General features: G+C 37.3%; 1 protein-coding gene and 1 pseudogene across 4 annotated transcripts in view; one reads left to right on the top strand and one right to left on the bottom strand.

The window, feature by feature from the left end:
- Positions 1–288: 288 nt before the first annotated feature.
- The window catches only part of LOC104223734 (ABC transporter C family member 2-like), a 32,361-nt gene continuing 4,902 nt past the window's right edge, over positions 289–27,747 (bottom strand). For all 4 annotated transcript variants that reach the window (XM_070165131.1, XM_070165128.1, XM_070165130.1 and 1 more), the window contains 24 exons: positions 27,243–27,399; positions 25,287–25,401; positions 25,066–25,146; positions 24,918–24,942; positions 23,766–23,822; positions 22,668–22,733; positions 22,030–22,104; positions 21,051–21,158; positions 19,280–19,414; positions 18,046–18,152; positions 17,863–17,956; positions 17,341–17,508; positions 16,081–16,221; positions 14,073–14,273; positions 13,856–13,954; positions 13,596–13,748; positions 13,028–13,410; positions 6,675–6,855; positions 6,185–6,508; positions 4,948–5,704; positions 3,331–3,452; positions 1,847–2,092; positions 1,243–1,663; positions 289–652 (listed from right to left, as the gene is read on the bottom strand). In XM_070165131.1, the coding sequence (XP_070021232.1) occupies positions 555–652; positions 1,243–1,663; positions 1,847–2,092; positions 3,331–3,452; positions 4,948–5,704; positions 6,185–6,508; positions 6,675–6,855; positions 13,028–13,410; positions 13,596–13,748; positions 13,856–13,954; positions 14,073–14,273; positions 16,081–16,221; positions 17,341–17,508; positions 17,863–17,956; positions 18,046–18,152; positions 19,280–19,414; positions 21,051–21,158; positions 22,030–22,104; positions 22,668–22,733; positions 23,766–23,822; positions 24,918–24,942; positions 25,066–25,146; positions 25,287–25,401; positions 27,243–27,399 (4,314 nt within the window). In that variant the 3' untranslated portion in view covers positions 289–554. The remainder of the gene's footprint in view (positions 653–1,242; positions 1,664–1,846; positions 2,093–3,330; positions 3,453–4,947; positions 5,705–6,184; positions 6,509–6,674; positions 6,856–13,027; positions 13,411–13,595; positions 13,749–13,855; positions 13,955–14,072; positions 14,274–16,080; positions 16,222–17,340; positions 17,509–17,862; positions 17,957–18,045; positions 18,153–19,279; positions 19,415–21,050; positions 21,159–22,029; positions 22,105–22,667; positions 22,734–23,765; positions 23,823–24,917; positions 24,943–25,065; positions 25,147–25,286; positions 25,402–27,242; positions 27,400–27,747) is intronic.
- LOC138884164 (histone H4-like) lies at positions 19,521–19,914 on the top strand (annotated as a pseudogene).

A 27,747-nucleotide genomic window follows, 5' to 3' on the forward strand; every position in this document is an offset into this window, starting at 1 on the left:
GCGTGCCTCACTTAAAAGTTTAAACTATTACAGAGCACACTTTGATTTACTCAGTCTCTTCAACAAACAATACTAAGGGAAACAAGGTATAAAAAGTCAAGAATATAAACCACCCTTGGCTTGTATCATTTCTCGATTTGTTCGTGCCACCTTAGAGCAAAACTATCACTAGCTTGTAGAAAGAGATCACCAACGCTACTATCAGTGGTGCATGGATGTGTGTGTGTAGATAGAAGCTGGATAATAATATATGATAGGATCCAAAAATAAGTTGTTTTAGCCATGCAGTACAGAACTCGGAGATCTCTTATAATAATAAGCCACTCTAATGCCATTTCCCTGTATCTGTGGTAGTTGCACTCAAAATAACATTTCTCCTTAATTTTACAACAAACCTCATCATCATCTTCAGAAGAGGCACAGCAAAACTTTCTCACGGGATAAAAAATCAATGTCACAACTAGTGTTAAGGGGTAGACAAAAAATCTGTAAAATCTAATAAAATAAGTTTTAAAAAAGTCCCATTCCATAATCTGCTGCAGACTGGAAGACTTCTACATCTCAGCGCGATCCCAGTTAATTGCTTTTTCTTCAACCTCAAGTTCTGCTTGATGAAGTCTATTGCGCGCCAGCTTACTCATCATCGCGAGACCTGAAAAGTGTAAAAAGCCCAGAACCATAAATAAAACCAATATTTGATCAACAAATAATGCAAGATGAGAACATTATACTAACAGCACTGCTTCCTTAAAGAGAAACCATTGGAGACCAAGTAAAGGCCTCAAAGACCACACAAAGACATACTCACCCAGATAACAAAATGCCTAAACCAAAAAATGAAACCAAGGAGTGTGGTGGGATGGTTGGAATCCCTCTACCCTTAACCAAAAGTCTCAGGCTCGAGCACCGGAAATAGAGGAACTCCTAGTTGGGAGCACATTATCCCCTCTACTGAGCCCTACCCCGCGCGAATCCAGATTAGTGATCCAGTGGATTTCAAACACCAGATGCCTAAAGCATAAAAAATGGTGGCAAAGGGAAGTGGGTGAAGTTATAGATTTTATCCATGTACATCCTATTCCTTTGTTCGGGCGCGGGTGTCTGTCAACCTGTCTCTGTCTAAATCTTGTTCCTCATCAATACTGACTATAATGGTGACCATGAAAAATAACGGTTCTCAAAGAAGATGACCATGAAAGTAATTGTTTGCTTTTGAAAAGTTTAATTTGCAGAAGTCTTTACCTTCAACCATCTTGTATAAAGAAGACCACCATCTGTCTCTGGAAACCTGGTACTGATCCAGGGTATCTTCGATTTCTTTGTCGTGCTTACCCTCTAATACTCCCTGCAGAGTGATTACGGCATTCTTTGTTTTCTTCAGGATATTATCCTCATCCTCAATTTCTAACTGCACAAGGTCATTTTGGGATGAGGTAAGGGTAACAGCTAGTGCAAACTGTGCTGCAGCAGTCCAACGTGAAGAGGCAAGCCATCTCCTTTGCCCATCTAGCTGTTTATCCCTCCCTATACTGTTACCCTCTTCCCCTCCTAATACTAAGCTTCGTAAGTATTGAGCATTTGCAGCTCCTGTACTCTGAACCATCCTAGAAAAAGCAGTTTCTTCCTTTTGTAACAATACTTCTGGAGTATCATATTCCAGTACCTGAAAAGAGACAGACAACAGGTAAATTGAAATAACCCATAGAGAAAAGATGGTTAAAGAAAAAATAAAGACGCAATCCCTCTTTTGTATTAGAACCCCAAGTAGACCCTCAAACCTGCAATCAGGCATGACCTGTTATCAGAGTGAGTTCACAAGACTAAGATTGAAGGGTGAGCACTCTACCTGACCAGCATCAAGCAGAAGAATTCTGTCACAGTCGATGATAGTGTTCAAACGGTGAGCAATGATGAGCATGGTGCATGACTTAAATTCTTCACGTATAGTTTTTTGAATAAGAGCATCAGTTCTGACATCAACAGCAGCAGTTGCTTCATCAAGAACAAGAATCTTTGACCGGCGAAGCAATGCTCGAGCAAGACTTAAAAGCTGTCTTTGTCCAACACTGAAATTTTCTCCAGCTTCCGACACCTTAATACATCAAAGTAATGTTTTGTTAGCTACAGCTGAAATTTGTTTGACTAGGATAGCATAGATAGAAAAGTCAAGAGAATAGAAGTAACGGAATTTTCATTTTTTTAATTTATACTAACACAAAGGCTTGAGCCTCTAAGCTATCTAGTTAATTCAACAAGTCGGAGTTAGTTAATAGTGCAGCATGCTACTTTAACTAAAAATAGGTGTTTAGGGTTTTCTTTCTACCAAAAACAGTTACTATTTGAAACGTGCTTTGTAACTTGTAATATGGTGCATTTGGATAAAGCATAACCATTATACAACAAAAACAAAGCATAACAAATATATGTCCAATTTTTCCTCTTTGATAAGTAATAATCCCAGCCAATCAGTATTATCAAAGGCGAAAAGTGCAAAAAGCTCTAAGGTCCGTTGGGGCTTTAAGCACAAAGCGCAAATAAAGCGTGGGCTTTAATAAAAAATGCGCAACTGAAGAAAAAGTAAAACTATGTATATGTAGTCTAAGACTAATAATTATAAGCATGAATAACAAATACATGAACAAAGAAATTGGAAAAAATTTACGATAAAGTGAAATATTAATTGTTTAATGTTGCCTTTTCAGGATTACACTTACTGGCAAGTAAAAGTATGCCTAAGAGCCTTGATGCAATACTAAAGCGCCCACAAAGTGAGGCGAAGCGCTCAACATGTTTTGAGCCTCGCTTCAGGGCTTAAGCACGCTTTAAGCGCGCCTTTGACAACACTGCAACCAATAACATAGAAACTGACTCTACCATAAAAATGAAAAGTCTGCTTTTCCATGTGTTTTACAAGTTGTTCCCTTTAGTTGTAGTCCTCATGCTTATTAGTGATACTGCCCCTGTATTACATTTTATTCAACAAAGTTCACTTTACAGAGTTTAAATAGACTTTATATTGCCAAAATATTTTAAAGACACTTTGTACTAATGTTTCACATTTTTAGAATCATATATTCCATTGTTTCACTTTATCACATGGCATGAAGTTCAAATTTTATATTGACTTATCTATTATGCTAGTAGTATAGAAAGAAAATATTAAAGTAGTCGATGAAATGTTAGTTTGATAGAGAAAACATCATATCAAAGTTTAAATTAAAATAACTAAATGAATTTGAATTCTTGAAAGTTGTGAAAGTCGTAAAGAGTAATATTATTAGCGGAACAATGGCAAACAATTTGAAACAAGTCAAAACACAAAGAACAAACCTCGGCGTCGAGACCCAAAGAGTTCCTCCTGATAACTTCCTTAAGGTGCGCCCTTTCCAAAGATTCCCAGAGGTCAGCATCATTGTGCTCATGGAATGGATCAAGGTTAAATCTCACGGTCCCTGGCCAAAAAACATGAGGACTATTGAGATAAACTCTTTTTAATGGTAGGTTGGTGAGTTGTTTTTTTAGTTCAGGTCAACACCAAAAATGCAGGACATATTTAATATGACATAAAATGCAGGCCAAAGATTTTGATAGTATCATATGTTCTTATATTTATTCTTTTAGCATTTACCCTCTTCAACTTCTTAAAGATTGTCCTGGAGATATTTCATTTAACGTTGTCTGTTAACTGTCAGATGGAGCGAAGGAGATAACGCAAGAAAAGAAAAGCTACAAGCGACTGTTAAGATAATAACAGATCACCCAAGGCCCATCAGAAGTATCTTCCATTCTTTTCCCCCTACTTCTTACTTCTCTCCCCTCCCGATTCCGCAGCTCCTTCTTCTCCCATGTCCATCATGTTGATTACAACCCATAAGCAAAGTTTATGCTAGGTACTAAACACTTCTACAATAGGACTAGATTTGTGCAATATACACAAATATTATGAGTAACCATGGTCTTTTTGTTTATAAATTATACATCTCTTGTATGACCATCTGCACCATCAAATAAAAGACTGGTAAAAGAGCAGACTGATTTGTCAGCAAAAGTCGAAAGAAAGAGAACAACTCAGATTATATGAAGTTGCTTGTGGCTAAGCTAGAAATGTGAGATCAGAACCAGTAGCAAATGAAGTAGGCAAGAGAGAAATGAATTAGCATGTTATAGCAACTCTTTGCAGAATTCTCAAAGCTTTTTGCGAGAGGGACAAATGAGGAGGCGAGGGGTCTGATAGAGCTCTCTGTCTATTATTTTACCATTAGCCATTTAACAGAATTTACAGAAGAGTTTTTCCAAAAAAATGTTAAAAAGTTCTCAAAGCTTTTTGCGAGGAAGAAGAACAAGAGGTTGCGAGGGGTCTGATGGACTCTCTATCTCTTTGATCTCTTCTATTGTTCTACCATTAGCCATTTAACAGAATTTACTAAAGAGTTTTTCCAGGGAAAATGTTAAAAGAGTTTGAAGGGGAGATTCATTTGGTAAATGTACATAGTAGCAAAAAGCTATTTAGGGCTCGCAGTGCACTTTACCCCCCTCATCAAAAAAGAAATATTATTTTCAACAAGAATCTTACTTTGGCATGAATTTCACACCCTGCTCTCTGCTACAGAGAAAACATCAGACATAATCTAAGTCCATCCCAATATATACACTAATTGTTAAGTACAGTCAACCTTCAGTTAACCTCAAAGTCATCAAAGCGTATCCACTAACTAAAATTATTTGACAATGTCCATGGACTTTGTGGAGCAAGATAGATTCCAAAGTCAGATGGGCAACAGACAGAATGTTCGGGCATGTTACTCTCCGAACATCTGTTCACAGTTACAGTAACAAGTGCCTCCACCACTATAGCAGAATCACATGTGCATGATTATCTCGATGCACATCTATAAAGACAAACCTCCATCCCAAAAAATGGAGATCAAAAACAAATTCAAAAAATACCTGAGAACAAAACTGGTGCTTGCGGTATAATACCAAGAACCTTCCGAAGATCTGTCAGTCCAAACTTTGAAACATCGCAATCATCAATTAATATCCTTCCTCTTTCAGGTTCCACAAGTCGGAATAAAGCATTAAACATGCTAGATTTTCCAGCTCCAGTCCTGCCAACTACTCCGACTTTGTCACTCGGAGGAATTGTGAAGGATATACCATGCAGAACAGGAGGAAGTTCGGGCCTGTAACGTAAGACAACGTTCTCAAATCGAATGGATCCTGCTGAAGGCCATCCAGGAGGAGGACGGCTGCCCTCAATTATGGCGGGACCTTCTGATGGTAAGTCTATATACGTTCCAACTCTCTCGACAGCATTTAAACTATTCTCAGCCAAACTTGCAAGTCTCAGTACAGCAGTTAACAAGCTTGTGATATTTAGGGCGTAACTGAGAAGCAAACCCATTGTTGAGGCAAAGGCCTGCTGGTTTTCTGCCCTTCCATTCTGCACCACAGCAAATGTTGCCGTAAGCCAAATCATAAGACCCCCTACAGTCTCGAGACGGATCCCAAGCCATCGATTTCCACCCATGTTCACAAGTGTAAACCTAATATTGTTATCCACTGACTTCCCATTGATGTTGGCCATTCGATCATAAGCTTTATATGCACGAATAGTTGCAAGACCATTTAGCGCTTCACCAAACTGTGCATAGACAGGAGATCTGGAGATGGAATCCAAGCGCTTCACCTCACGAGCAGTGCTCTGCAAGAAGCAGGTTGTTTTGAGCAAACAATAAGTAGAACTAAAATAGAAAAGGGACAAAATCAAAGAGAAAAATCCAAAGGGGAGGCTTAATTGAAGTTAATCCATTCACCAAATGAAATCAGCCAGACACAGGTTAAGGTAACAGATCCATTTTCGTGAGCCAAAATTATTTTCATTCTCCTCCACTAGAGGACTCGAATATGGCACATAACATGACTTGGACATGCCAGGTGCATTTTTTACAAATAATATGCGCAAAGAATTAAATACGTTATGGATAAAGTATGTACTATGCATCCTAAGGAATGACAATAGCTTGTTTTGTTTCAGAAAGAGGTGGACCACTCGACCCCATGCTTAGACCTCAATACAATTAGTGCAGGGGCATATCAGATACATTATTGATAGAGCAGTTCAGATTATATCTAAGAAACATGAATTACACAAAACAAAATAAAATAATAGTTTTCCACATACCTGATAATATAAATAGGCTCCATAAAACAAGACCAACAACGGCATTATTGCCCATAAAGACATGGTACTCACTATACCAATCAGGACAAATGTTGAGATAAGCTGAAACACCTGGCCCAGGAACATGCTTACAAAGGGTGCAACAGTTCTATCTATGTCCCCTAGATCCTTGGCAAACCTATTGATAATCCTCCCCAGTGGATTTGTGTGAAAGAAGACCATTGGAGCTCTTAAAATAGAATTAAGCATAGCATCATGCAACCTCCTGGCAGCATAAAGGCTTGACGTGATCAACCAAAATGAATTTGTCAGAGTTACCATAACCTGATATGCAGATAATATAGACAGTAATTAGAAGTCTCCTTTTCTTTCCCCTTCATCAGATGAAGAGTTCCAGCGTCTTATTCAGCATACAAGGATATCAAATATCTTGGATCAGTGGGGAGAAAGCAGCAAGCAACAAAAGCTAAGAGAGATAATAATTACATACTTGACCAAGAGATAAAAGTGAATAAATCAGATTGTAGAAGCCAGCACTATATCTCGTCGAACTGCTTTGATCAGTCCAAAAACTTAACCATGTGCTACTTCCAACACGGAGAGCTTCTATCAAGAAATAGCACAAAAATAGTATCACAACCACCCAAGAACCTCCCAAAGCATTTTTATACCTGCAACGTATGAGTTAAAAACAAGTTAAATCAGTAAACAAAAGCATGTGACAAATAATAGGCTTGGAAAATGCTTTCATATAAAGCATTTCAGTTCAAGGAATGCCCAAATTCTCTTTACTTCCCAGCATGCTGTAGAAGGCTAGCATTCATGAGAAACGAAAAGGAGAAAGTTGCATCAGCTAAAGGAAATCCCAATTGGATGAACACAAGCGGACACTAAATGTATCTTATCGATTTAGACCTACAACTTGATCAAGAGCATACTCTCCTGTAAAAGAAGCTATCCACCCTACAGAAAGAGTAGGGGGAAGGAAAGAGTAAAGGTTGCAAACTCATTTATCCTTATTTAAACTAGAATGATTTGATGTCAAACATGTTGCGGAAGCCAAATGTATATAGTGTGAATAAGTCACAACTACTATACCAAAAATTATGACAGCCACCAAATAATAAATAAGACAATAAAGCAACAATAAAGGGAACACCAGAATTTACGAGGTTCGGCTAATTTTGCCTACTCCTCGGACACAACCAATATTTTATTCCACTCCAAAAATACAAGTGAAATAATACTAAAGAGAGAAGATACAAATGCCTTAAACAGATGAGAAGGCAAATGAGAGGTGTGTTTAAATCCTAAACATTAAGCCTTCTTTTATAGGGGGAAAATCCCCCCAACTTTTGTTTTCCCACCGATGTGGGACAAACATTTTGCCAATTTCAACAAATCTCCACCTTGGCAAAATTCCACATCTTCAATTTTCTCTCAATAACAAATTTTGGTTGTGTCTTCATCTTCAATCTTCAGTGTTCAACAATGTTGATCAAATCCAAACAATGTTGAAACTTGATCGCAGTCACCACCTTTGTCAGCATATCAGCAGGATTCTCCGTAGTATGAATTTTCTTCACCGTGACTCCTCCTTCTTCTATGATTTCTCGTACGAAATGATACCGAACATCAATGTGTTTCGTCCTTGCATGATAAACTTGGTTCTTCGCTAATTGAATAACACTTTGACTATCACAAAAAATTGTGATACCTTTTTGTTCAACACCAAGCTCCTTTAGCAATCCTTGAAGCCAAATTGCCTCTTTCACAGCCTCTGTAATAGCCATGTACTCTGCCTCTGTTGTAGACAAAGCAACTGTTGACTGCAAAGTAGACTTCCAACTAACTGGTGCCTTTGCAAAAGTAAACACATAACCAGTAGTTGATCTTCGTTTGTCCAGATCACCCGCAAAATCTGAGTCACAATATCCAACTACAGACTGATTGTCTTCCTGCTCAAAAACTAACCCGACATCTACAGTATTATGAATATACCGTAGAATCCACTTCACAGCTTGTCAATGCTCCTTCCCTGGATTGTGCATATATCTGCTAATAACTCCAACAGCTTGTGAAATGTCAGGCCTTGTGCAAACCATTGCATACATCAAGCTACCAACAGCATTTGCGTATGGTACCTTTGACATATACTCTCGTTCAGCTTCATCCATTGGCGACATAGTAGTACTTAGCTTAAAATGGGAAGCAAGTGGAGTACTAACTGGCTTAGTCTTGTCATCTATGCCAAAACGTTGAAGTACTCTCTTCAAATATTCCTTTTGAGATAAACAGAGTTTCTTTGAACGTCTATCTCTAATTATCTCCATGCCAAGAATTTTCTTTGCCTCACCCAAATCCTTCATCTCGAACTCCTTCTTCAGTTGAATCTTCAACTTATCAATTTCTTCCGAATTCTTGGAAGCTATCAACATATCATCAACATATAGGAGAAGATATACAAAGGAACCATCTTTAAGCTTGTGCAAATACACACAATGATCGTATTTGCTTCTCTTGTACCCTTGCCGCAACATAAACTCGTCAAATCGCTTGTACCATTGTCTAGAAGATTGTTTCAATCCGTACAACGATTTTTCAAGTTTGCACACCATATTTTCTTTTCCAGCAACTTTGAATCCTTCTGGCTGAGTCATGTAGATTTCCTCCTCCAAGTTTCCATGTAAAAACGCAGTTTTTACATCCATCTGAACTAGTTCCAAATCCAATTGTGCTACCAAAGCCAACATAATTCTAATGGAGGAATGTTTTACAACTGGAGAAAACACTTCATTGTAATCAATTCCCTCCTTTTGAGCATATCCTTTGGCCACCAATCTTGCTTTGTAGCGAACATCTACTTGGTTAGGAAATCCTTCTTTCTTTGCAAATACCCATTTGCACCCAATTGCTTTCTTTCCCTTCGGGAGATTGGCCAATCTCCATGTATGATTCTGATGAAGGGACTGTATTTCATCATTCATGGCAATCCTCCACTTATCTTCTTCTGAACTTTGGACAGCGTCTTTATAAGTAGTAGGAACATCATCAGCTACAATTGAGGTTGCACAAGCAACCGTCTCTATGAGACGAACAGGTTTCGTTATTGTTCTTTTTGGCCTGCTGGTTGCTATTGATTCAAGTTGTTGTTGAGGTTCCTGAGTTGGAATCTCCTCTACTGGCTCTCCTTCCAGAGGGTAATCTTCATTTGTTTCCTCCTCTGCTTCTTGTGTAGGAAAAATAAATTTTCCCTCAAACTCCACCTGCTTAGAAGCACCTTTATTTTGTTTGGTATCTTCTGTTACCTTATTTACCATAGCAGATTCATCAAAGGTAACATCCCTGCTGAATATTACTTTCTTTGTCATAGGACACCATAAGCGATATCCTTTGACTCCAGAAGTAATTCCCATAAAAATAGCCTTCTTTGCCCTTGGATCCAATTTTGACTCCGTCACATGATAATATGCAGTTGAGCCAAACACGTGCAAAGAGTTATAATCTACAGCAGGTTTTCCGTACCATTTTTCAAATGGTGTTTTGCCATCAATAGCAGCAGATGGTAGACGATTAATGAGGTGGCATGCATATGTAATTGCCTCAGCCCAAAATTCTTTGCCCAAGCCAGCATTGGACAACATACACCGTACCTTCTCCAGCAAGGTCCGGTTCATACGTTCTGCCACTCCATTCTGTTGTGGTGTATGTCTGACAGTGAAGTGTCGGACGATGCCATCATTTTGACAGACCTTATTAAAATGATCATTTTTGTATTCACCTCCATTGTCTGTGCGAATACACTTGATCCTCTTGCCTGTTTGATTCTCCACCATCGTCTTCCATTTGAGAAAAATTCCCAACATTTCATCTTTGCTCTTCATTGTATACACCCATACTCTTCGGGAAAAATCATCAACAAAGGTTACAAAATAGTGTTTCCCACCCAATGAAGGTGTTTTGGAAGGACCCCAAACATCAGAGTGTACATAATCCAAAATGCCTTTAGTATTATGGATCGCTGTACCAAATTTAACCCTTGTCTGTTTCCCTTTAACACAATGCTCACAAAACTCCAAGTTGCAAGCCTTTACTCCTTTTAACAATCCTTGATCTGATAGAGTTTTCAAGGATTTTCCTCCAGCATGTCCCAAGCGCATGTGCCATAGCTTGGTTGCTTCTGCCTCTTTGTCGTCACTGGATGTCACTGTCGCTGTCCCAATAACTGTACTGCCACGATAGCGGTACATATTATTATTCTTCCGATTAGCCTTCATTACCACTAGTGCACCGGAGCATACTCTCATCACTCCATTTTCTGCAATGATTTTGAACCCTTTTGATTCTAGGGCTCCCACAGAGATGAGATTCTTCTTCAAATCCGGTACATATCGAACATCTGTTAATGTTCTGATTATTCCATCGTGGTTCCTTAATCGTATTGAACCAATCCCATATGAGGTAAGAGGGCTGTTATCCGCTGTGTGAATGATTCCATATTCTCCTTCTTGAAAATCCACGAACCAGTCCCTGTTGGGACACATATGATAGCTACAAGCCGAGTCCATCAACCATATGTCTGATGATGTTGATGACTCTGTTGTAACTAATGAGAAGTCTGAATCATCACAATCAGCTACATTTGAATCCATAATGGCCTTTCCATTATTATATTTGGCCTTATTCTTCAACTTCGGACAGTCTTTCTTCCAGTGCCCTTTTTCTCGACAAAAGGCACATTCATCTTTGCTGGGTCTGGATCTTGACTTGGATCTTCCCTTCTTTGTCCTCGTTTGATTTTGAGGACGACCCCTCACAAATAGTGTTTCTCCTTCTCCGCCCTTCTGTTTTTCTCGCTTTCTTTGTTCATAGCTGTACAAAGCCGAACAAACTTCTCTGAGAGAAACTTCGTCATTTCCATGGAGTAGAGTAGTTTCAAGGTGCTCGTACTCATCAGGAAGTGACGCCAACAACATCAAGGCCAAGTCACCATCATCATAAGTTGTATCCATATTTTGCAAATCTGTGACCAACTTATTGAAACTGGTGATATGTTCATTCATCGTGGTACCAGGAACATAGGTGAAGTGAAACAGTCTCTTCTTCATGTACAATTTATTTTGACTGTTTTTCTTCAAAAATTTATCCTCCAGTGCTTTCCATAATTTACTTGCAGAAGTTTCCTTTGTGTATGGATATTTCTGCTCTCTAGCAAGGTAGGATCGAATGGTACCGCAAGCAACACGGTTGATAATTCTCCAATCTTCTTCTCCAATAACATCTGGTTTCTTTTCTTCAATGGCCAGATCTAGCCCTTGTTGAAAAAGGACATCTAGAACCTCGCCTTGCCACATCCCAAAATGCCCGGACCCGTCAAAAATTTCTACCGCAAATTTCGCATTTGACACAATTCTTGTCATAAGCGAAGATGCCAATGATGACGTATTGTTGACACTTGATGTAGATTCTTCTTGTTTATTGTCTCCCATATTTGACACAAATATTATTTAATAGCTGACGACACAAATCAAGATTATTTCCTTTCTGATGTAGAAGATCAGACTAAGCTGCAACCACAGAGCATACTCAGACAGAACCTTGACTCAGTTACCAAGATAAATCTTTTCTGATGTGGAAGATCAGACTATGCTGCAACCACAGAGCATACTTAGACAAGTACCTTGGCTCTGATACCAATTGTTGCGGAAGCCAAATGTATATAGTGTGAATAAGTCACAACTACTATACCAAAAATTATGACAGCCACCAAATAATAAATAAGACAATAAAGCAACAATAAAGGGAACACCAGAATTTACGAGGTTCGGCTAATTTTGCCTACTCCTCGGACACAACCAATATTTTATTCCACTCCAAAAATACAAGTGAAATAATACTAAAGAGAGAAGATACAAATGCCTTAAACAGATGAGAAGGCAAATGAGAGGTGTGTTTCAATCCTAAACATTAGGCCTTCTTTTATAGGGGAAAAATCCCCCCCAAACTTAACTCCCAACCAATGTGGGACTTTGGCATTTTGCCAAACTTCAACAAATCTCCACCTTGGCAAAATTCCACATTTTCAATTCTCTCTCAATAACAAATTTTGGTTGTGTCTTCATCTTCAATCTTCAGTGTTCAACAATGTTGATCAAATCCAAACAATGTTGAAACTTGACCGCAGTCACCACCTTTGTCAGCATATCAGCAGGATTCTCTGTAGTATGAATTTTCTTCACCGTGACTCCACCTTCTTCTATGATTTCTCGTACGAAATGATACCGAACATCAATGTGCTTTTGCTAGCCAATAGCTTCAATCTATTGCGAACTATTGCGGAGAAGATCTCCTTGTCTCACGATAAGGCTATGAAGATAAATTAAGTCTTCATACTAGCCAATAGCTTCAATCTGCAGTTCTCATTCTTGATATAAAGCAGGTTAGGCTAGAAAAGCATGATAGCTCTTTGTGTTAAGCCTAACTACAACTACTTTATACAAAACAGACTCCACCACTTTCAGGTAAACTAGTTTCACACTGAAAGATTGGATATGGAACTCATTCATAATTAAGCAAATTTATCAGTCAAAATACTAAATCTGGGAGATAATTGACTGTGAAACCTTTCCTACAGGAGTATCTCAGTATGGAAAGGTGTTAGCTACCTCACCACACAAATTGAAACCTCTATATATGAATACACATACATACAATGCGTGTGTGTATATACATATATAATAATTTAGAAAACGGAAAAGCTTGTTTAAACTTTAGCCATATATAATAATTTAGAAAACGGAAAAGCTTGTTTAAACTTTAGCCAGATCATTGTATTAATCTTACCTCGTCAAAACTTTCCAGCTCACTACACCAGTTTCCCGTTCCTCCTGCTTAATAAGAACAGATTTTCCTCCTTTCTTACTATCTTTTCCAACTTTCTTAGATACCCCATTGGTCTCACCATTAGCAACAGGTTTTGAAGATTTGTCATTGTCATTGTCATTGTTTTCCTTTTCTTCTGTATACTCTTCCATTTTCCCCGCATTTTCCATCAGCTTCTGAAATAGTACCCCATTATTTGAGAGATATTCAAAGGTTCCTTCCTCTTTAACCATACCATCATGCACCAGTATGATTCTGTCTACTTGTGACAGGAAGTGTAGCTGGTTTGTGACTAAAACTCTGGTCTTTCCTTTCAGTTCTCCCTTGATGCACCTTTCAAAAACCTGGTAATAATACATTACAACGAATGTTATACAAAAAATTTATTTTCCACAAAATTATGCGAGTCAGAACATTTCGGTAACATATTGCATCATGAAAATGTAACAAAACCAACAAGTGAAAGAAGCTTGCGTTGGATGCTGGATGGAACTAAAAAGAGCACATTTCATCAAAGTAAAATGTTTACCTGGCGGCCTACATCAGCATCCAAAGCACTTAATGGGTCGTCAAATATGTAAACATCTGAACTGGAATAAACAGCCCGAGCCATGGATACCCGTTGCTTCTGCCCTCCACTAATATTCACACCCCGTTCACCAATTTCAGTGAGATCACCACCCTAGAACAAAGGCAATTAAAAATTGAGCTACACTTTAAAGAAAGATCATAAAGCAGAATAAACTGTCTAAAATATATTGATTACACAACTTTTGCAGCTATGCTTACCGGAAGCAATTCAAGGTCATGCCGTAATGCGGTCACATCGATGGCCCTATCATACCTTGCAGCATCAAATGCAGAACCAAACAGTATATTTTCACGTACCTGTAGAACATAATTATGCACTTCCAAGTCATCCATGATACCAAATATCTTTAATCAAAGGCAGCCACATGATCAACCTCAATGCTTATGTATGTAACGAATAAACATGGTTACTTACTGTTGCATTAAAAATCCATGAAACTTGTGGTACATAAGCAACTGTTCCCCTTATGACAACCATTGAATCCGAAACGGAAGGAACCTCTCCAAGCATTGCTGAGATTAGCGATGTCTTTCCTTCTCCAGTGCCCCCTACAACAGCTACTAAACTACCAATTGGGATATCCAAGTTGATATTTGACAATGTTGGTTTCTCTACCTGCACATCAAGATAAAAGCTGAGTTTCCCAGCTCCTGTATGCCTTGAAAAGAATTGACAAGCCCATTAATTTCCAAAATTAGCAACTGCATAGAAGATTAAACAGGAACAAGGTATTTAAGAGCCGCCTTCTTTATTAAAAGTGTATCTGTTTTTCTTTATTTGATTATTTTTTCTTTTTTTCTTCATAAATAGAAACTTCTACACTTTTTGATTGATAAAGATAGAAGCAGAAGAGAACTCCAGAAGAAATCCTGAAAGGAACTTAGCAACTCAATCCAATAAGCTGCTCAACACTTTTGTAGGTCAGGACAGCTGGAGATTGTGTTCTAAACCATACACTCCATAGCAAGTTATACAAAATAAATCAGCACTTCAATGGCTGTGGAAGATTATAGAATGTTTTTTCAAGCCAAAAGTACACTTAGAGCACTTCCAAGGGATCATGATAGTTATTCCCAGAACCAAAATATTACAAGAACTGATTCCTCAGAGCTGCTGCAAATATGTATTGTTCCTCGATTTAGGAATATTCTCCACCATACATCTCTTGCAAAGAGGCATTTTTGGATCAGCTGGGAGTAAGTGACATTGTTCTGTCTACACACACTACATCAATCAAGTGACAAATGAACCCAAAAGAAATGCTCTAGATACAAAAGAGAGACCAGCTAAAAAGATTTATAAATTAATAAACCAAGTAGTCCAAAGTCCAACCTAATAACCAGATGATGACAAATAGAAGCTCGAAAAAGAACCAACAAAAATGCAAGTTCTTCAGCTTCTATGTCTTTCAGATTCCTCAAAAATGAAAATACTCTTAACATAGAAATTCCTTCAGACATAAGTTGAAGTAGGAGCATGACAACCTTCTGAGAAACGATATAGACATAAGAGAAGAATTGAAAGATGACTATGGTGGATTCAGAGATTTTCCAAGAACCTAGCAGAGGTACCATTAGCTGCCAACACAACCCCTCATACTAGGCTAAAATATTTCTAAGCCTGTCGGCGCAAATTATTCATTCCACTAGCCGCATCCTTGTTTGTCAAATAATTATGCAACAAATTGTACATAAATCGTACAGTTACATAATTCAAATTTCCTATGCTTAGCAGATGTGAGATAAGACCACACTAAACTGGGGCCATCCAAATATCCTGCACCCAACTAATGTGGTAAAATATAGCATCACTGTCCTTTCTCTTAGGAAACTATGGTTTAATCACAAAGCAACAAGCTATCTGCTCAAGCATACTCCATTTGCATCACTACCCAAGCATACCAGATCCCTTTCAAGGGACTACAGTACCAAGTTTTAGACCACAGATTACTTTCACAGTTATTTGTGCCCCAAATAATGACAGAAACCAAATTCACCATTAATATGTAACGTGCTACCAAGTAATCAAAATTGTGGCAGTAAAAAGTTGAGGTCCGAGTACACTTTTAAAGAGAAGAAAGAATTAAACTACCTGGAGAAGAATCTTTCTGGAAAGCAATAATAAATATGCAAGATATATAAGGTTTCCTGAAAAGGATGGGATTTCTCATTTATGAACAGATTCTTTAACGAGTGAAATGAAACAAGAAAAAAGGAAAAGAGGGAGGTTTACCTATTAATGACAAATGCATATCTACATAAACTTTAACTGTTCTTTTTTCCCTTCTGATAAGTATATGTTATGCCTTTACCCACTTCTGTTTATATAAAAACGTAAGAGGAGGCTAAAGGCTACCGCATTTATGTTTGCATGGCTAAGTGTACTTATTCTGGCAAAAGAAGATATCGACTAATGTGCAAACCTTTGATTCCCATGAAAAGCATCCATTCTTGATTGAAATGGCTGGAAGTCCAGGCTCAAGAGGTGGATTGGGTAGAAGTATTCTTTCTTCTGCTAAGAGAAGCTCTTCTAGACGTTTCAACGATACGTTTGCGTTAACAACCTGCAACAGCAGAAAATAGGTGCAACCATGTAAGTTAAGCAAAACAGCAGAATGAAAGAAGATCCCATAGATAGATTATGTTCTCTTGCTCACATAGAAATTTAAAAAAAAAAAAAAGGAGGAAAAGGGAAAAAAGATGCTAGTCTCTTTTTTCTCAAAATGCATGGAATGTTTTACTTTAACGGTAAAACTCCGGACCTGAGACTTAATGACGTGCTTATAACTTTTTCCTTTTTGAGGTACAAAGTGCATACCATATATTATCCACCACAATGCTTCTTGAGTAAAATAGAAAATAATTGACATTGTCAAAAAATTAAAATCAAGAAATTTTACAGAATAAAAAGTTAAAAGTCAAGAAATAGGAGGTGGCATATTTAACAAGCCAACTTTGGGTGATAAGGAAGAATAAATATAGACAAATTGGCCATTCTAGCGAGTTTTCAAAATGACATATTTGTTGCATCTGGGGGATGCTGATGTGATTAAAAATAATCACTTTAACTGGAGAAATATATTACTTTAGAAAGTAATTTTCTCACATGATAACCAGATTAACAACATTGATTTAATCAGAAACGAAATAATAATCAAAGAGAACAGGCCCTAAGATTCTGCTTAGGATGTGCTAATATTGAAATGCTGAATCCACCTGTCCAGAAACTGAATGTCACATGCTCCGGCAATGAAATAGACTTAAGGATATTGTGACAGTTATACAAGAATGAACACACTTAAATGTTATTCACCTCACCACAAAATTTTAGTATCTGATAATGTCATCACTGCTGACTAATTCTAGCTATTACCTTCAACTCAGATGGTTAGAAATGATAATGAATTTGTTTCCTTTTCCTCATTTTCTTTATTTTTCCTGGGGAGAGTGGTTAGGTGAGACATTTGACTGTCAAGTGTCAATTAGAAAATGAAACAATACTCAAGCACGACTAATGAACTTCCGAGGAAGTAATCTTTCTTCTCTCTAACAGCCTAGAATAAATGCTACAACAGCGATTCTTCAAAGACAGATATCAGCAAATTGAGGGTTCTTCAACAATTGAAATAGGCAGTAAAGCTATTTATTATCAGCATATGAGATTGTGAAGAAACATTTGAAACCTGTGTTATTATATTAGGAAGCATGAAAAGCGGAAAACGCAACACCGCGAACAAGGATAAAGATGTAAATGCCCTTGCTGGTGTTAGATCTCCTCCAAGTAACGAGAATACCCCAAATGAGATGACAATCACCACAACAGGAATACTGTTCAGAATGAAGCTATTCAACTGAAACAGATAAAAATGAAGAGGATATCAAAGTCAGGCCAAGAGGAAAAAATGAAGGAAAAAACAAGAACGACAAGTAAATTTTATATTGCAGCATTGGTGTCCTTTCTTTCTGCCCGCGGTCCCGCATAAGACAAGGTGAAGCAAACTGTTTTCATTCATGCAGTCTTGTCCATATATATAAATGTGTATGTGTATGGTCTTAGGTTAGGGGCATGAGAGTTAGTAAAATTGATTCAAGCTTTATTCTTGCGCCAATACAATATAATGCAACTTTGTTTTGACATCCACGGAAGGAACAATAACATTTCCTTCCAGAAAAACACAATTCATGCTTCTGGTAACATAACATACCGCTGCTAGTAATTGTGCTTTCCTATACCAAGTCAGCTCGTCATTCCGAACACCCTGAACCTTAGATTGGAAACTATTCTCCCATGCATAAGATCTGAAAAATACATATCACTAGAGTCACAAATCATTAAGCTGGGTAGTATATTTAGGGGTTACAAGCATGCTTCTGCGAATGAACTATACTTTACTGTGTCCATCGCAGCCAATACTTCATTCATGAGACCAATTCTCTTGTCTGTTCGCTGTAATCCTTCTTTTGTCAGTTTCTGCATCTTGCTTATAACATATGTCTGCATAACCCAAATATTTTTTCATTAAGACAATAGCAACAGTAACTTATTTAAGCAAGAGACTCCTGTGACATGAGAATGGAAGATATTAAGAATAGCTGTGCACACTCTAAGCAGACAAAAAAATGAAACAAGTAGAAAAAGAAAACAGTGTCAACACAACCACATGGGAAAAATGGACACTGACTTCACAGAATAAATAGTTTGATACCCAAACTCTATGCAGTCTCCCCTGAAGCGACATTAGGCAGGTGAATCCTTTACCAGTGAAATTATGGGTAAAAGTTTCCAAAGTCCAGGTAATGGATATACTAGTGCACAGGTTATGCTAATGGATGTTCTATATCTGCATAACAACACCCCCCCCCCCCCCCCCCCCAAAAAAAAAAAAAGAAATAAAGAAAAGGAAATTCTTCACTTCTTGAATACTCCAAAACAAAAAATCCATCAAAACCAAACTATCAGCACCTTTGATTCCAGTCAAAATGGAACATATAATGGTTATTTGTGGCTATCGCTATCCCTCAATAATTTACTTTTTTGGGATTATTGAGGGATAATGATAACCACAAGTAATTACCCTCAACATCAAGTACTCATATGAGAACCTTCTTTTTATACTGCATAGGGTTGCATCAGACCAGTTTTCTGGAGCACATGTGATACTCCAGCTGTTACAAACATGTGTGTGCCTTAAAAGTAACTACCATTACTTAAATGATTTTACTCATGTACTTTAGGAGCACATGTCATACTCCAGTCATGATTTCATAACGACCCATGTTGTTTAAGATTCTCTATCATCTTTATACAACTTGTATTAGCAGTCTTCCATATTATATAATTATATTTATTAACCTCATCAAGAAAAATCTTGTATTTGTTAATTGAATTAAAACCATTTTGGATAATTCTATTAGCATAACCACTAGCTCCAAAAGAACTTGGCGTAAAAGCATTTGCCTTTAATTACAGAAACAACTCCCTTTCTTCTTGTTGCTCGAAAGTGCTCTTCCTCAAGCAAGCAGTAGATTCCATTATCAGGTATATAACAAAAAAGAGGAAATATATTCAAGAAAATTGTATAAAAGTTTTAAAGTGAGAAGAGGAAGAGAAAAGCTTCTTACCTGTACTGGAAACATAAGAACCAACATAAGTGCACCAAGAAGTGCTGCTACCCCCAATTGCTGGTAAAGAAGAACCAATGCAACGGTAATTCGAAGAGGAGCTGACCAAATAGTATGAAGTGACTGACATATTTGCTGGAGAAATAAAAAAAGGCACCAACGTCAACACAGCAAAAATTACATCTAAAAAAGATTTTTTAAACAGGATTTTAATTAATCTAGGCACTGAGAAATTCATAGAATAATGCTTCCGTTTTGTAAAAAGGTCGTTCAATGCCATCTCTGGTACTCTTCGAGATTCAGAAGCTTCCAATTGCAGAGAATTAGTGGTTGATCAAAATGTTAGGTCGTGGGAAGGGGGGGAAAGGATTTCAAAGGAAGGAGCAAAACGATATTGTAAGGTCCTCCATGATAACATTCAAGCTATCACAAAGGCGGCCATTAGGCATTTGGTTCGTAGAGGAGTGAACCGTATCAGTGGGCTTATCTATGAGGATACACGTGTGTTTTCTAGAGAATGTGATTCATAATGCTGTTACCTATATCGAGCATGCTCGTAGGAAGATGGTGACTTCTATGGATTGTTGTGTATGCGATCAAGAGACAGTAGGACTTTCTATGGTTTTGGGGGTTAAGGGGATAATTGGTTCCGGCTTTTGTTTCCGCTGCAAAAGTCTTGCTGTCAAGATAAGGACAAGAATGATTACTATGGTTGATAAGGGATATGGGTTTTTCTTTAGCTTTTTTTTTTTGGTGTGTGGGGGCTCTACTTTGGTGTAATTAGTGTGGTCTCCTATAGAGGACAGAGTTTATACTACTATTGGTTGTTCTGTAAGTTGGAATTGGTGAAAGTTGTTTTAGAATTTCCAATATTTGCTCTATTTCAATGAACATCACTGACTGATTCAGTTTTTCTTCTTCTTCCTGAAAAAAAAAAAAGTCATTCACTGGTGCTACGAAAATGCATCAAATAGTAATAATACTATGTTCTGTAGAATGGTGGGTACCATTTCATCTCAAGATGTTAACTTTTCATGAAGGGAATTTTATAAATTTATATATCCTAATATGGCCCCGACATATGGATCTGATTCTTTTATCTTAAGCACAGTATTTTCACCAATGTATTCGGTCAACCTTTTATGCTCCCGAAGGAGAGTTATCATCAAGTCTGCAATCTAGAAAATTACATACCAGATAGCCCAACCAAAGTAGTCAGTATCTTAAGATACAGTATCTTCGGTGCCATATATCTTATGACCTTATGTATTTAGTGCGTAAATTCAATTGTATCTTGTGATACAAATAACTATTCTGCGACCCTTGTATAATACGTTCAGGATTCTGAATTTTGTTGGATAGCATCTGATTCAGGTTGGTTCATGCAGGATATGACGGTGATATTGATAGTGAGATGAAAACAAAATTACTTTAAAGTCTTTAGTTTAATTGTCATTATCCTTTTGTTGCACTGTTGTAACTCGAATTTTCTACATTATCTTATTAAAATTGGGGCTTCTAGCATGTGTTTGGTCTCTCATTAATAAGCAATGATTGTCCATTCCTAAGCATTTTTTCCACGCATCCTTTTTAATGATGTTATGTATCTTATGATACAAGTATGGTTCAGAAATGGGCATATCAATAGGAGGAATCCATTCCTTAAATCAGCAAAATCTCTTCATCAAGCGAAGAAAGTAATGCTATAGAATATTCAACTTGTAGAAGATTGCAGAACTAAATAATATCAGCAGTAATGCAACCGACATGCCTGAAGTGCTTCCGAGTCTGTTGTCATCAAATTGGTTATCTTTCCTGATGCAAACTTTTTACGACTTTCATGGGTTAACCTCAAAGACTTCCGGAAAACTGCTGCAACCTACAAAAGCAATTGGGGTTAAAACATAACATAATCGTACCATCAGTGAATCAACAATGATTTATAAAGTTAAATAGTTGATGAGCTTTATATACCAGCAAGGACAGAGACTGATGGAGCTGAACATATACAGAGCCTACAAGAAGCTACGAGCAGCTAAACTAACTCCACAGAATAACTTTAAAACAATAAACACGACAATGCACAAATACAAGTCAAATTACGAAATCACTTTGACTCATATCAATAGTCACTCAAAAGAGAGTTTTAACAGACAACCTAACAAAGTATTTCCAATATGAATCAAATTTAATGGTTAGTGTAATAATTGATCTCCGGCCCTTCTGCAATGCAAGTGTAGAACTAGCAAAATTGAGCATACATAATTTGGTTTTAACGGGTAAAAGAAATTCCCGGCTGCTAACATATACCTATATATATTTTGTGTTAGGTGATCGTAAAATATTCTATCCAGCAGGATGATTATTGTCATGAAAATTAATGCAAAAAAACAAGGACTATGGCCAAAACATAATTACAAGTACAGGAGCCAGCGATTCAAACGACTCCTGATAGCTATTAAAAATAAGACAAACCTGAGATCCAAGTCATGCATGTTAGGATAAAACAGAAAGGGAGAAGAATAAACCTCATAGAGAAATATCAGCTATCAATAGAAATTGTAGTTCATACATAAGCGAACACAGAAAAAGGAAAAAAAGAGGATGAAGAAGGTTGGTGATATATACCCATTGTATTACATAATCCCAACATTACAGAAATTTATGTCACCTCTAAATGTAATCTAGGAGGCTTGGACAAACACTAGAAAGAAGAGAGGACGATAGAATATAGAAAGAATCTGAATTACCAAAGTAGATCTGAGGCGAAATCCAACACGCATGACATTCTGAAAATACTGAGCTTCACACAGAACTCCAAACACCTAGAAGAGAATTTGTGCTTAAATAATGTCAGTTTCACAGTTGCATATCAAACAGAGCCAGCCAGAGGCCAATGGTGGAAGAAAGTTAATTAAAGTTTATTGAAAAGAAAAAACTATAAGGTTCTAATCACACTCTCAGTAGGTGTCACAGGAATAGGCGAAAAGAACACTAATGTTAAATTAGAAAAAGGGAAGAAAAGGCAGATTTTATATATGTCAAAAGAATATTTCTTTTGTGTGTGTGTGTGGGGGGGGGGGGTGTTGAGAGAGAGAGAGAGATTAAATATATGGCCTCCAGCTAATTGCATAAATTTTCTTCAGTCAGACCAAAAAGGCCTCAAACATATAGCAGCTACATATCAATGTCCACTATAGGTTCACCAAACATAGGTACTAGGACCTTTATGCATGCCAATTCAATTTGACGTAACCACTGCGTAAGATTTGGTTTTTCAGAGTTAGTCCAATATGCAAGCAGGCTGAAGACATTTTCTGAAATAGTCAAATACAGAGAGACCAGACTATAGTATCTTGGTATTCACAGGTTGGCATAGAATTCATACCACTCCAACAAAAATCGTGAATGCATAGATGTAGCCTATCCATGCTGGATCACCTCGTTGCATAGACTGTTGGATGGAGATAAAAGAGATAATGATCAGATGTCAGAAAATTTTAAAAGATAAAAGAACAAGAGTGAAATCAAATGGAAGGAATTCTAACAAGCCATTATCAGATCATCTCCAAACATTATGATGTCAAGCATGGACATTATTTGTATTGAAAACTACCACTTTTAAAGGGTAATTTTCACATCACGATCACAATTGACTTTGTTAACCTAATTATGCACATCAGAGAAATGTAAACAATGAATAAGAAATATCACTACTTTTGGATAAATATTAATTCATCTTGGTGTGGCACCAAGGATGCAACGATGCATATCAAATACAAACCAGATGACTTGCAATTCAGAGAGTATAAATTAAGATTTTTTTATAAGCATATAAAATAAGATTTGTACTCAACCAAAGCAAAAGAGAAGCTAATGGCAATGATGGTTACCAAAATAACAATAACCAAATGGTAGTCTTAGGCTTCAGGAAAGTTGCTAATCCCTTCAAAACTTTTCCAAACTCCTCCATATAAAGTTCCAAATAAAAACCAATATGGAACCACACCTCACAACAGGCCTGCTGCATGATCAGAAAAAGATAAGGATATCCTTATTCCTTACCACATCCCTACTTGCCTCAAATACATGAAGCACCAACTAAAAACTATAATTGTGCTCCTTTCGTATCCTATCATCTAGGTTGCAACCTTTATCCCACTTTTCTTGTCAAAAAGAAAAACTATGTACTTACTGCTGCATTCCAAAGGCCAATAAATGATAATTTTGGTGGAGATCATTTTAAGAAGTTTACAGGTGCAGGTATAAAAGGACAAAAGGAAGAAGGTACCTAAAACTAGTTGGGAGTTACAAAAACCTCATCACCGATCCACAACTACTCTAGCCATCAAAGCAAGTATAAAATAAATTAAGATGCCAGAAGATATTGGTAAACCATCATTTTTTCAGGACACAAATGCGGTCTGAATAAAAGTCCTTACAAGCATCAATTTACAGAATGTGCAATACTGCAATTGCTTTTTACCTGTAAGAGTTGGTTTAGAATAAGTGGTCCAATGAACTGGGAAGCATCATTTCCAATCTACATGTTGGAAAAGAAACATAGAGAAGTTACAAATTTGGTATTTCAACTAAATACACATGATATAAGAAAACAAATGTTACTTCAAAAACATGTCTTCAGTATGCCTTATAGTACTACCGGTAGATAATACATAAAATTTGTAAGACCACACATGCCTAAACGTTGGTGTTTACAAAGTCAAATTAACTAAAACACATTTATCTTATACACGTATTACAGAAAGCAAAAAGTTATGTAAGGTAGAAGAGAGAAGGGAAAAAAGAAATGTACAGATATAGAACTATGAATGTGTGCTGCATACATAAATTTATACATGTGCGCACGTGAATACATCTCCATATTATTGATGCAAGCAATGCAAACTTCTACATACATCTAAATAGCAATAAGAGCTTATCCTCCAAACTAGTTCAGAGTTGGCTATAGAATCCTCTATATCCATTTGGCCCCATTCAGCCTGTTTCATTTTACTACTTAAAACTTGCATAAATTCATTATGGATACAGATATGTCAACTTCCCATCTGAAGCAGAACTTTCAGAAAGAAGGTTTTTTGACAAACAGACCACTCTTAAGAGGTGGTAAAAGTCCAAAACTCTCGTAAACATCTACAAGTGCTCCCATGTAAAGCCGAGCAATCATGATATATAAGAACCCCTCTCTCTATCTAACTATATCTCCCCCTCTCCCTCTACATCTTTAACTCTCTTTCTTCCTTTCTCTCTCTCTAAGACCTGCAACTTCTGCGGGTAGTTTCAGAAAGCATACCTAATGACACTATGCTTCACATATAGTGTACTTCTGGACATCAGTTTCCATTGACGATGAAAGGAACAGTTACTAGTATATACGCATATGCCAATATTCAATCATGCAACATATTCTAGACTTCAATCTAATAACGAGAAGATACGAATATGGTTCCAGAAGTGAGCCTTCTAAGTACAAAGAGCAAGCTTGTCCACTTCCTTAAACTTGTAACATAAATTAAAGATCAAGCATAAAGCTTTTACGTGATGCATTCTGATTATGATCTGATTAATTCAAGAACTATTAATAACCAGCTAAGATGTAACAGGTGAAATCAACTACCTTCCAGAAGCCTCCCCACCAAAACCTGCAAACATAGAAAGATGGAAAAATGTTTAGTAACAACAAATATCAACTGATCGAGCAATGTATATCTTTGGTATGAAAAATCAGCAAAACAGAAGTATGAAACATAGGCAAACATTTTTACCTTCCACCAAGACTACGGTTTAAAGCTCTTAAAAGCCATGGTTTAGGTCTTTGAGCCTCCTCTGCCCAACTCTTTTGAAACCTAAATAGTTTATCAGAATGTTAATATATCTGCTTCACCAAATTCGGTTTTGACTTTCTTTTCCCCAATAAGGTAGTCACTTTCTGGGATTTAAACTAAATCTTAAATGATGAAAAGAAGAAGGAAGGGAGCACACTTACGAGTTGTTCAGAGTTTCAGTGCGATCCCAAGTATCCAGTTTCCACACATCCTTTTCTGTTAATGGTCTTTTATAACCAAGTTGCATAAGAGGATTCATCCATGAAAAAGTAATTTCTGCATAAGAAAGTGAGTGGCAAATATCAGGTCCCTTGCAGCTGGATGCTGATCAAAAGGAAAATAATTGATTACAGATATGCTATTAATTTCTCCTCTCCTGAACAAGTTATTTCGCGAATACTTTTCTTTCTTAAAAAAGTTAAGGTAATTTCATCAATAGGCACACCAAGATGGAATCAAAAGCTTTATACTACATTGATTTAGCTGAGAGCTTCAGAAGAATCTAACTATTAAAATACAAAGTAACTCTTCACACTCTATGGAGAAACTGTCGACAGCTTTAGAACCTCGTTGCTCTTCTCTTTCCGAACTAACCATTAAGCGCAAAGGGTAGGCCTACTTTCCATGCTTCCTTACTTCTATCTTCTATCTTCTATCTTCTTCAACCTCCACTCACCAGAGTAAGAAGAATACAATACCCTGCTATACTGAATAAGAAAAAGAAAAATCTACAATTCATTTGTACATCTGCAGAGTACCAAAGCAAATACTCTATCTTCATAGTGAATTTACACATAAAGTGCCAGCTCACGACAGTCCTCTTCTTACTTAGATATTTGCTACAACCATTTCTGGTAGCCCATTCCAAAAAGAAACATCCATTGGCCCCTGTTTCCAGATGGAATTCCATATACATCTTGGGTGACCTGCTTTGAAAATGCATGCATAAAAAAGATTTGGCTTCGAGCATCTTCCTCTTAGACCTTTTCCATAGCATACTCTTCTTTCCAATAACGCAAGGAATAACAGATGCATGATCACAGAGATCCAAGGGCACGAATCTTCAAAGTTGCCAAACCACATACATCGAACCAAGTGTGAATGCGGTTACCCCCCTCCCCCACTTCAAAGTAACTGAATTTGAGAAGATGAACTTCCCTTACATTATCCCCTTCCACAAACCCATCCAAAGCAAGCTTGTAGCTTCCTTCAGCAATACACAAATTAAAGCCAACCTTTGATTTTATTACCTGTACAAGCATATTTGTGTCTAACTCTTTAAAAAAATTAAAGCCAACCTTTGAATTATGGATTTTCGGCCATCTCTGACTAACTACGTTACCATCAGGTACACCAATTGTATTACCAGGAAGGACATACTAAAAAAAGAGTTCCCCATATAAGTGGAACTTTGATGCCCCAGGAACCATCTTTGGAGAAAAGTAATACTTAAACTTTTGAAAGACACGGCTTGTTGGCACCACAGTCCACAGGCATGGATTTACACACCAGCTTTTCCTTCTGCAAGAACTGTTATGTAAAGTTCTTTCCTTAATCAATCTGGGATTGTAGAAGTCCTAGAATTCTCCATATTTACTTTGCTTACCCTTTTAAGTGTCTCCTTCCTCCAACTTGTTCACCGTCCCTTTGTCTGTGCCAATCTTATATCCAACTCTTTCTACACTTGGAAGCTAATGTTTGCCCATATGAATAGACATCTGTGCATGATGAAACTACCAATTTGGGAGCTAATAACATATTTGTAGTCTCCCATCAGACCAAACACTAATTTAAAACTCCCCATACCCCCTCTCACCAAAGAAATAAGAAATGAAGAGGTCAAAGTAGAATTTATCAACGAGACGCAAGTGTGCTGAAGTTCATAGGTGGACATATACATCCATAGATAGATATCACATTACTAGACGGATGTTATTTTTCATAAATATGATGCATCAGTGATTTGGTCAAGTACTCAAGTTACCAGGATCTGGCCCCAGTTGGGAAGTAACTGAATTCCATATCAGCCGAAATCTGTGCTCATGTCATAATTAAACTTATGAAGGACGTTAAAACCTAAATTACTAAGTGCTTAAAAAAATTATCTAGTCACATACTTGCAAATATGTTGACATGCCTCTCCGGACAAATCTGCTCTGCTCCAGGAAGTTCTTCATATGCAGTGTCATCAAAAGATTCACTTCGAAGTGGGGAGTAGCCGGGATAAGGATCCATATTAGGAATATAAAACAGCAGCAACAATCCAAACAATACCTACACATAAGAAACAATAAGACTGGACTCCGCTTAATCCTTTACTTAAAAGTTAAAACCATGCGATCCAATAATTCCCTCATAAGAATGTGCCCTTAACTTCAAGAGTGCAAATTGGCAATCAAATATTGAGTCAATCCCATGCTTAAAAAATGACTACACTATCTTACTAATGAAAAGTTGAATTATCTATTTAGCCTCAGGGATAGACACAGCGCACTCCAAACATAGAGTGCCTACATGGAATGATGGATTTGTCTCCTCTAGTTTTCAACTAAGTTGCTCCAACACGGGTGAGGGTGTTCGACACGGGTGCATATCTAGAGGTCGGATCCTTCTAGATGTAAA

The sequence above is a fragment of the Nicotiana sylvestris genome, chromosome 12 (assembly GCF_000393655.2).
Source record: "Nicotiana sylvestris chromosome 12, ASM39365v2, whole genome shotgun sequence".
NCBI lineage: Eukaryota > Viridiplantae > Streptophyta > Magnoliopsida > Solanales > Solanaceae > Nicotiana > Nicotiana sylvestris.